The sequence below is a fragment of the Echinops telfairi genome, unplaced genomic scaffold (assembly GCF_000313985.2).
Source record: "Echinops telfairi isolate 266 unplaced genomic scaffold, ASM31398v2 ScPeMD7_4;HRSCAF=17, whole genome shotgun sequence".
In the NCBI taxonomy this organism is placed as follows: domain Eukaryota; kingdom Metazoa; phylum Chordata; class Mammalia; order Afrosoricida; family Tenrecidae; genus Echinops; species Echinops telfairi.
This window is the reverse complement of record NW_022103900.1, coordinates 34,973,097-34,984,201: the sequence shown is the minus strand read 5'-3', so window position 1 is coordinate 34,984,201 and position 11,105 is coordinate 34,973,097. Positions and strand designations below refer to the sequence as shown.

Below are 11,105 nucleotides of genomic sequence, written 5' to 3'. Positions count from 1 at the left end.
GAATCCTTCCCTCAAGGGCTGTCTTTGTTCCAGAAGAGGAGCGTGCTGTTTGATGAGAAGGGTCATGCCATTGTTTGCTGCTCATCCCACAGAGCTCCCTGGTTTCTTCCTCTGCACACAGGACATTCAATACTGGCTCCTCCCTTCGGGAAGCCCATGTTTGAATGCATGGGGAACCGAAGGTATGAGTACAGGAGAAACAATGTGACTCAGAGCAAGAATTCAGGGAAATAGGATGGATCCCTCCTGCTTTCAGACTCCTGGCCCAAACTCTTGGAGGTCAGCAGTCAAGTGGACTCCAGATCAATGATAAGGCTGTACCCAAAATCACATGTGGGAAAAAGACCTTAAGGTAACATGAACACACTAAACTGTGTTGAAGTGGACCGAGGTGATGGAGGGTCAGATAGAAACAGCCAAATAGAAATGGTCTTTTGCAGCTGACCTTGCCTGAAGACTTCCAGGTGAGAGTCCCTGTGAAAAGAGGATCACAGTGGAGCTTTGTCTGCACTAGGAGGGCTTGGACTCCTTTGTGAGTCACCTGCAGGTAAGAAGCAAAGAACTTCCACATTCAAATCAGTCATCAACATAAAGGTGCTCTTACTCCACTCAACACATAAGGATGACTCTTCGAAGCCTTCTAGTGTTTAGTTGGCCCCTAGAGCTCCTCTCGTCTCCCTCTAAGGCCATCTTGATTTTAAGTAGCCTAACTCTGCCATGCTGGGCACTGCTGACTGAACCAGGTCTGCCCATGACACCAAGAAAGCCATCCAGGTCTGATCGGTCACCCTGAGTTGGGGTGAATCAATCATTCTTCTCTTGCTAAGAATTCATAAATAACACAATCAATTTGACAGAGTGATCAGATTCAGAGACAGAAACAGGAGCACAGCTAATGGTACCCCTTTGATGCTCTTACTCCCTTCCCTCCTTGCTTCTTTAGGGCCTGTCCATGCTGGGTCCCAACTAGATGCTGGAGATGCATCAAACCAAACAACCAAACACTGCCTTTGAGTTACTTCAATTCATAGCCACCCTATAGGACAGGGTAGATCTGGCCCCTATGGGTTTCCGAGGCTGTGACTCTTTATGGGAGTAGAAAGCCCTGTCTTCTCCCAGAGAGCTGGTGTGGTTCTGAACTGCTGACCTTGGTTTTAAACTTCTGACCTTTCAGTTAACAGCCCAACGAGTAACCACTATGCCACCAGGGCTTCTCCTGGAGATGCACATGTGTACATGAAGCGGTTTCTGCCACGTGGAGCTTAGAGTCTCTGGAAGCCTTCCAATGCTTGCTTGGGTGAGTACAGTTGTTGTTAGGGGCCATTGAGCCGATTCGGACTCATAACTCACTGCCATCGAGTCATTTCGGACAGACAGTGACCCATCAGACAGAACAGGTTTGCCTCATTGGGTTTCCAATGCTATCAGTCTTTACGGGAGCAGACAACCTCGAGTTTGTCTGGAGGATTTGGCTACTGGAATTGAACCGCTAGCCTTGCAGTTAGCAGTCCAACTCTTAGCAGAACTCCTTACAACAGAGATCAATCCTTGGCCTTAAATCCTATTGCTTACAACCCAGGAGAGCCAGACTAACACACTTAGAGTGTATCTAAGAAGATAATTTTGACAAAGGGAAAAATGTCTACGATTGGGAGGAGAAAGGTCTTTTCATGGTTGGCTTTGATTGCAACTGATCAAAATTAATCTAATTATGTAACAAAACAGGAATGATTGGGTTAATCATAACATAATTAAACTTGACTGTAACATAGTTCAATGAGTATGGAAACCTAGAAATGACTTTAAGAAAGAATGTTAGAAAATAGCACATTGTAGCTAAAAAATCAAACCCCCAAACCCCAAAACCTCACTGTTATCAAGTCCATTCCAATTCCTGGCTACCCTCTAAGACAGAGGCAAGGAGGGAAAGACTTTGTCTTACATACTTTGGACATGTTGTCAGGAGAGACCAGTCCCTGGAGAAGGATGTCATGCTTGGTAAAGGGGAGGGCAGCCAAAAAAAGGAAGACCCTCAACGAGATGGATTGACACCAGGGCTGAAACAATGGGCTCAGGCATAGAAACAGTTGCAAGGATGGCGCAGGACCGGGCAGTTTCCTTCTTAATAGGGCCCCTTAATAGGGTTCTTAATAGGATCGCTATGGTCCAACAGACTTGATGGTACCTAACAACAGTGGAAAACTGGGGGAATGACTTCGGTTTTTAGATTCATATAAATGTTTAAATAAGGAAAAAAAATGAAGGAATATTTCAGAACAAAGTTATAGTTTTGGAGTTTATTTTTAATTCCCCCTTAAAACTATACAGCCGCGAAATAGGGGTGAATGAGTAACCCCTGCCATTTGAAACATATGGAAGGTGAGGTACTGTACCACCAGGGGGCGCGCGAGCTCACTGGCCTGGGCTCAGAACAGTCCTGGGCCTCGCTTCACCACACCTTTTGCTCCGCCCCCTAGGATCCCCGCCCCTTCCGCTTCCGCTCCGAAGGGGCTGCTGGTCCTGTGTTTCTGTAGGCTCCGCGTGGAGCGTTTCAGCCAGGGCCGACTAGGACATGGCGACTTTGGATGGCCCCGCTAAGCCTCTGCTGTCGCTGAACCCGCAGGAACAGGCCAAGTTTCAGAAGCAGGTGGCGCAGGCCCGCCGGCGCGCGGCCCAGGTGAGACCCCCGGCGGCCGGTGGGGCGTGCCTCCATCCTGCGCTCCTGTCCCTTCGGCCCTCGGCGCCCGCCAGGCCTCTCCGATCAACGCCCGGCTCCGTGAGGGTTGGCCTTCCCGAGCGGGTGGAAGGGGCCCCGGTGGTGCCGCGGGCGTGGAGCCTGGCGCGCCCGTCCATGGTGCCCGCTCTCTGGGAGTGACGGGCAGGTGCCGGAAACGGTGCCACGGGAAACGTTGGCCAGTTAAGTGAGATCTCAAGCTCAGCAGTTCGAACCCACCTGGCGCTCCGCTAGAGAAAGACAGGGTTTTCTACGCCCGTTTGAAAGCGTTTCAGTCTCTGAAACTCACGGCGCAGTTCTGCCCTGCCCTATGGGGTCGCTATGAGTTTTTAGTGAGCAGAGGAAAAGAAGGCAGCTGGTGGGAATGGCTTCCCCAATGGAGCGCAAATCGATCTGTTGCTCCGCCTCTGCGTTGCAGACCCCTACCCTCCCCAACGATGGGGTTCTGTCGGGCCTCACTGTTAGGAAGGCTCGTGTGTGCCGTTAGTGATTTTGGAATTCTAAAAGACCCTGAGTGCCTGGTTCCATTTGCCGCTGACCGGGGCTCCTGACATCAAGGGTGTTTTTTTAAATTATCGCACAAATACACGAGCTGAGGGGAAACATTGGCTTAAGGTAAACCCAGCCCTTTTTACATTTTCAAATGATTGAAAAGAATAAAATAATATTTAGCGACATGTGATGGTTAATATGAAATTCAAATTTTAGTACCAGTAAAGTAAATTGGACTCTTAAAAACAAATACACGTATGGAAAACTAATTAAGAGGTCTTGTTATAAAACCTAAGTACAGTACTTGAGATGAAGAATACAAGTTTATTGCAAACGGTAGCAACTTCTCAAATTTCTTGGATTACTTGCAAATAAAATACTAAATAAAAAACCAAAGGGAACATTTATTGCAAAGTTTCCTGGGCAGGGAATTTGAAATGACATGTTCAAGACTTTATTTGCTGGTCCACTGATCCAACCTTAGAGGTTTTAAGGCTTTGCATCCGGCTGGCATATGAAACAGAAGCCAGTTGTAAGGGTGGTGGGTCTAGCGAGCACGTAGGCACAAAGTTGTAAGAAGAAATACAGGGTAGTTCTTGGCATCTTTGTTGAACTAGGGGCAGGTTGTTGGAAGCGATTTTTTTTTTTTTTTGTAATGTATCTGTATTTACTTGGTCTTTCTCTCTTTAGCAAGAGAAACTCACACCTGGAGTCGTGTATGTGGGTCACATACCGCGAGGCCTTTTCGAACCCCAGCTCAAGGCTTATTTCTCCCAGTTTGGTACTGTTTCAAGACTCAAATTGTCCAGAAGTAAAAAGGTAAACGTTTTAAAGTCGAATCCTTTGGGTTTCTTGTTTTTCAGATGCCTCTATATAACTGAAGGAGCCCTGGCAGTTGAGTGGGTTGCTAATTGGGCTGCTGATCTCAAGGACAGCAGTTCAAACCACCAGCTGCTCTGCAGGAGAAAGAGGAGGCTTTATGCTCCTGCCAAGAGTTCGTCTCAGAAGCTCCTAGAGGAGTTCTGCTCTGTCCTGTGGGGTCACTAGTCAGAACCCACTCGATTTGTTTGATACAAACTGTTGACAGTTAACAGGGCATTGCCACCTATGCTCAGTGTTTCCAGCGTTCTTGGAATTAGGGGGTAAAATATTAGTACAATACATATTCTCAAGTCCCTTTTCAAAGTTACTGTTTACAGTTGTGGTAAATTTACCGGGAGTTGGATTTCGCAGAATTTCCCATCCACTCTTTCTTACTGAGAGTTGGGATTGTGAAATGGGTCTATGGGCATTTTAATTTTTACCAGAATCTTCCAGAGAAGGTAATGGGGAAACACAGCAGTGAGCTTGTCTAGATTGCTAGTTTTGCCACTGCAAGTGCTGGAAATGAGCCTCTTGATTCCCAGTCTGTTAAGCTATACACTTTGCACCTGATTTCTCATCTCCAGAATCACATCGCCAGTTTTACTTTTTACTCAGAAAGTGATTGTTTAATGCAAGATTGTAAAGTACTTTCAGCTGCTGCTAATTGCTAACATTTACCGAATCCTTAAACTGACACCATATTGAGTTCTTGTGGGTTGTTTCATATCTATACAGCAAACCTCGGAGAATAGTTATTTTATTGCCTCCATTTTATAGCGTTGAAGACAGGCTCCGAGAGTTTAAATGATATCCAGGCAAATGTCAGAACAGGATCAAAACCTGCGCATTTGGACTCCAGAACTCATATAATTAGTACTAAAAAACCCCCAAATATTTAGTACTAAAACAACCCCACAAAGCTCATATACTTAGTACTAAAAAACCCCCCAAATATTTAGTACTAAAAAAAAAACCCCAGTACGGCTGTGGAGTCAATTCTGTCTCACGGTGACCCCATAAGACAAGGTAAAGCTGCCCTGTGTGTTTCTGAGACTAACTCTTTACGGAGGTAGAAAGCCCCGTCTTTCTCCCATGGTGCTGGCTGGTGGTTTCTATCTGCTGATCTTAAGGTTAGCAGCCCAACATGTAATCACGTTATCATCAGGGTTCCTTACTAAGATAGATGGGCAAATCCACTTTACAGTGTGGGGTTGAGGTGAGAGCCCAGGATGTACTGTGCAGATCCTGTGCTCCCACCTGGGAAGGCAATGGGTAGGTGAAAATGAGCACAGTGCTTTAGTGATTAGTTAGGAGCCACTGAGGGAATGTTGTTAGCTGCGTCTTAAGGTGAAGCATCCTACTATTCTGGGTATTCGAACTATATGAATAATGAGACTACCAGTGAAATAATATGACTGCTAGCCATAAGGTCACAATTCGAAACCACCAGCCTCTCTGCAGGAGAAAGACAGGCTTCCTACTCTTGGCAAGAGTCACAGTCTTAGAAACCCTCAGAGACAGTTCTACCCGCCCCAGCGAGTCACTGTCAGTTGGAATCAACTTGGTGACAGTTTGGTTTGGGGTTTTTAATGTTACTTGCTAGTTGGGAGAATGTGTGTTATTTAAAGTAGTAGCTAAAAATTCATTTACTGATGCATCAAGATTTGTTTGGCCTACATCTTGTGGATTTTTCTGTTACAGACTGGCAGTAGCAAAGGCTATGCCTTTGTGGAGTTTGAGTCAGACGATGTTGCCAAGATAGTTGCTGAGACAATGAACAACTACCTTTTTGCTGAAAGACTCTTGAAGTGTGAGTACTCTTCTTTGTAAGACTGAGTGCCGCTCAGAGTGCATTGATGGCTGCCGATTGCCCTCTCCTTCGGTTCCCTGCTTGTCTCGGGTGAAGCTCTGCAGCACCAGTGCAAGAACTTAAGTGCGTTTTCCAGGGAGCAGAATTCGAAGTTAAAAATCTTCAGAGTTAAGGACTGTTAAGATAGAGTCAAGATAAGTAAATTTGGGGGTAACTGAAAGAGCAGTTACCCACTCCCAGTGGGATAGGGAGGCTTCCCTGAGGAGCATCATTTACGTTGAAGCCTGGAGGTTACAGCAAGGAGTCAGCCACGTGAAGAGGGCCGAGTCTGGAAGGTAGCAAGTAGGAAGCCTGAGGGGAATGGCCAGCTGAAGCAGAAGTCGTCCATAGGTCAAATTATTAAAGATCAAGTCACGCTCATCTATCCTACAAGCCAGTGGGGAGAGCCCCGCAACATTCTAGATGGGATATTAGGCTAGCTTTTTGCACAAAAGGAGAATCCACGAGGAGGGGGAGGAGAGGAATGATAACAAGAGTGGAAGCGTGGTGGTGGTGGAGTGGATTTGTACTCGTGGTGGCCCTGTGTGCTCTATTGGGTTTTGTTCCTGCACTGCTTTTCTTATTTCTGGTAGATTTTTGTTTACATTTCCGCTTGGCTCTCTATTTGTGTTTAGCACTGTTCTTCTGTTCTTCTTTACTTGGTCTTGCATAGGGTTGATTTCACTGTTTTCACCATGCTTATTTGCACAAGTCATTGTTCTCTTTTTGTGGCATGATTTGTTTATTGAGGCATTGGAAGTTACAAGGGTGTTACCTTTCTTTGTTCTTACCAGTATTTGGTGATAAAATCTTTTAGGCGGTCAGAGCCTTTCCTTATTGCTTTCTCTTCCTCTCTGAAGGGTATTTCTCCCGCCCTGGTTTTATTAGGACTTGACAGTTAGATTTTTTTCAGCTTGGACTGCCTCCTAAACATCACAGAGAGTGCTTGCCTCCCAGGCAAGGTGTCAGCATTAACAATCTGTCTATTATGGCGTGTAGTCTTCTGCATTCCCCACTCTGCTCTTTCTGTTTACTGCATGTTTTCAGTCAACAGACATCCTGAGGGGTTAGTCGAGGCTTCTTGCCCCGCTTTGTGGGGTGGCCTCTATCTGAGATAGCTGCCAGGGGAAACATGCAAACTTAGTTCTGTCAGCATGAAAGGGAACTGGAGCTCTGCACAATCACTGCCTAGACATTTCTCTGATTTTAGCACCCCAGCGGCCCTGTGGTGGTTGGTGGGGCAGTCGCCACCACAGGATACCTTCTGTAGGAATTTTTATCAGTCTAGCAGCCAACTAGTTAACCAAATGGAAAAGAGGTTGTCATATATGAACAGAGCCCCAGGGAGATAGCCTTGTCACTGTCAGGCATCCCACCCCCAACGCTTTCAGTGTTGGTTACAGGTATAACTTTTACCCAAGACACTGGCACACAGCAACCTCAGTGCCAACCTGATGTAGGGACAGGTAATCCTGAACTAACTCTTTGGGATATCGGTATTGTTGGTTTCAGAGACCTGAGCAGACTTGACTGAAGGAAGATGTTAGGCATTCCAACCAGCCTTGCAACTAACAGTGTCTGGGTTGGGGAAGTGCTGACACAGTTTAAACACACCTCTGGGGAGGTCTGCGTTGTTGGATTTTATAGCAGAACTTTGGAGCTCTGGTCCTTTGCACAGATGGGCTAATAGAAATGCAGGCACTTTGCTAAGGCCGCTTCCACAGTTCACATCTATTAGCGTGTATTGGAGGAGGGCCAGGGATGGGGGGATGGTAGGAAAGTTGAATTTCCTGCTTCGTGCTATTTATTGATTAGTTGGTTCTTACCTGTCTGCAGTTTCCTGCTGTTACCCTCTGCTCCCTGATTCAGAATTCCTTAAAGCAGAACAGCACTTCCTCATTGTGTTTTATGTGTGGGAGAGAGGACAGATGATGACCTCCATAGTGTGTGCATGTTTGTGGCCTTTCGGAATCATTTATCCAAGCCTGTTTTCCCAGGCACCTCGGTGGGTTGAAACTGCCAATATTACAACTAATAGTAGACAGTTTATGGTTTGCACCACCTAGATACTCCTAGATTAAACATTAGTCCCAGATCAGTGGCTAGTTCCTCCAAAAAGAGCCGTCCTGACCCCAGTGTCTCAAGAGGCAGAGTGCCCACACTCCACCTGCGTGTGCTTTGGGTATGAGGTTGCTGAAACAGCATCTCTGTTCCAGCATCCCTTGGTGAGATCAAGATCAAACCACACCCTTAATCCTGAGTTGTGCCAGAAAGAAGTAAGCCAGATTGGCAGTGTCCAACTGTCGTGTGTGAAGTGAATGCTGTGTCTTCTCTGATTTCTAAGAAATAGTAAGAACAGTTCTGAACACAAATTTAGCAGCTTCTGCTATAACCATTAATTCCATTGTACTAATAAAAGGTTTAACTACATTTATTGTAGTTATCCCTGAAGTTAACATTAAACGCCCTCCACCTTCCCACTTGGTTGAAAACTCTTTTCTTGTTTATATTTTTAAAATATAGGTGATTTTATGCCACCTGAAAAAGTCCATGAAGAACTTTTCAAAGACTGGAATATTCCATTTTCAAAGCCATCCCATCCAGCAGTGAAGCGGTATAATAAGAAACGAACACTTCCGGAAAAGCTACGGATGGAGAAACGATTTAAAAACAAAGAAAAATTGCTCAGGAAGAAGTTAGCTAAAAAAGGGATAGTTTATAGTTTTCCTCTATTGGTAAATATTCTTTCATGAAATGTTTTATTGTGGGGGGGATCTTACCTACTAGTTTTAACCTGGGGTTACCATGAGTCATAAGTAGCTCATTGGCAAATAATAACTGTTGTAACATATAGAACAGCCATTAAACATATCTGTGTTGTTCTATATAATTAAGAATTACCTAAGCTTATCACGTACTAGGTTTTGACTAAATATGTGAAATGTTGGTCTACATTGTAGGTTCTTCTAAAACTAAATCTGCAGATCTCGCCATCTCCATTATGCAAAAGAAGGAAATCCTGAAATCACTTGCTTGTTTTGCAAAAGCTTATGATCTGATTTTAAGTTATTTGAAATTAAAACACCATTTAACCAAAACTATTGAATGGTGGTATTGCCAGAATTAATGAGGGTGGTTTACTTAGTGTTGTGTTACAAACCTTGGGCCCTAATTGGCCTTGTGCATTGTTTGGAAGCTGGGATAGTAAGGTGTGAAAACAGGCATCTAAGGACTGCCTTCCCTGAAGCTTGTCTTTGAAAGGCAGGCCTGCTTCACTGCCTGGACTTACCCAGGATGAGCTGTCTCGGCATCCGCCTGCTCAGTCTTCTGGGCTCCCCTTCTTGATTCAGTTCTGTAAGTTCCAGTTCGAGCTGCCTTCTTTGCTTGTCCCCCTTTTGCCTGTTTTGCTTTAATTATAACTACGCTGGATTCTTCAGTTTAGTTTTTAAATGCTCACTTGAGATTTTACCAATAAGGGTTTATGAGACTATAACAGTTAAAAAAAGTAAAGATGTGAGGCTACAGTGTCTAATTTCTTTGTTTATTTAAGGTTTTACCAAAAAAGAAAAACCAAGATGTTTCAAAGAGTGACCTTCAGGACTCTATGAATAGCCAGGTAAATTACTTATAATATTGCATGTTAGAAAAATATGCAGGTTCATAGTGTCTTAAAATTTATTTAAGGTTTTGCTAATGATTGAGGAAAAAAAGAAAACAGATTTTGGGTACTTGTAGCACTCCTGAGAATTCCCAGAATAACCAGATAAAATTGTCTTCCTTATTCTGGGCACAGGTATAGAAATAATGTAATTATTTACCACATAGTTAAATTTTCAAGTTCAGTCACGACTTGTGACATTTTCATTAAGCCCTCACTGGTGATACATGGGCTATAGAGAGCTGAGCAAAGGTTATTTTGAGATTATTATCATTTTTACCTTTTCGGCAGTGGGAAATAAGGTTTGCCACTATTTTTGTAAATGTTAGTTTAGAATTTTTTGCTCAGAACTCTGATGGAGCATAATTGTAATCCAGTCCACTTTAAAATTCCGTACAAAGTTTAATGTGCATCTAAGCTCATTAACAGTGCGATTGTGCCACCAAAAGATACTTAGGCCTAAAACCACTCAGTACAACTTGTAAAAGTAGAGGGTGATGGGAATGTGCTATTTATGGGTTAGTCATTCCTAGTCTCACCCCACATTTATGTGCTAAATAGGATCTTTTGTTGAATCCAGGGCTCCACTCCAATTTGTACACCATCATATTTGGAAAGGCGAAAGTCTGAAGTGGCTGAATTGAATGACGATGAAGATCATGAAATCATTCTCAAACAGCCTGCAGTTGATGTCAAGGAAGAAATTCAAGAGACTCAACCACCACCCGCAAAGTCAGGGAAAAAAAGAAGACGAAAAAGCAAATAGTGACTGAATGCATTATATAGCTTTTAAAAAATGGGCAATTTGGGTATTAGGTCTGGGTGCAATAAGATGCAGATATTGGCACAATTTTTGAAGGACAAGGACCATCCAAGTAAACAGCAGGTAACTCTGTTCACTTCCCCTTGCTGAAATACAGGGCTCTGGCCGTGGCCTGCTCATGCTTCCTCTTCAGCCTGCTCCTTTTGTGTTGTCTTCATATTTCAGAGTTGTCTGTAATTTATGTTCAAACAGTGACCAGCAAATAAACTTCCTGCCATCAGTTTAATGCAAGTGAAACAAGTACTTTTTATTTTGCCTTGATGCCTTGAAATGTGCTTTTGCATTAAAACCAAAGAAACCCACTGCCATGGCGTCATTTCAGTCTCAGTGACTGTACAGGGTTGTACATTTTGGACAGCAGCAAACAGCCTCATTTTTATTCCTGGGAGTGACTGGTGGGTTTGAACTGCTGGTTAGCTGCTCTAAATTTGTTTGAGGGAACTTCAAAAAGGTTGTGGGGAAAAGTCCATTTTTCCACAAACCATGAAGATTCCCTCTAAGAACATCAACCAATAATCGATAAATCTTAATATGGTAAAACTGGACTAGTTCTACTATAAAGTAGTTGACTTAGGTAGAGGGCAGAGTGTACTCTTGGAATACTGTCTGGGCTCGAAATGTTCAGTGTGTGTTTGTGGGACCATCTCTCAAGGAGATCAGTCCTGGGAAAGCATCAGGTGAGCAT

The 11,105-nt window shown here is 44.1% G+C and overlaps 1 protein-coding gene across 1 annotated transcript; it reads left to right on the top strand.

Annotated features, from left to right (window-relative positions):
- Positions 1–2,526: 2,526 nt before the first annotated feature.
- On the top strand, positions 2,527–10,646 carry NIFK (nucleolar protein interacting with the FHA domain of MKI67). Its single transcript, XM_045299351.1, has 6 exons — positions 2,527–2,677; positions 3,917–4,045; positions 5,792–5,900; positions 8,463–8,674; positions 9,490–9,555; positions 10,178–10,646. The coding sequence occupies exons 1-6, from the start codon at positions 2,573–2,575 to the stop codon at positions 10,361–10,363; spliced, it is 807 nt and encodes a 268-aa protein (XP_045155286.1). The 5' UTR covers positions 2,527–2,572; the 3' UTR covers positions 10,364–10,646.
- The last annotated feature ends 459 nt before the right edge of the window (positions 10,647–11,105 follow it).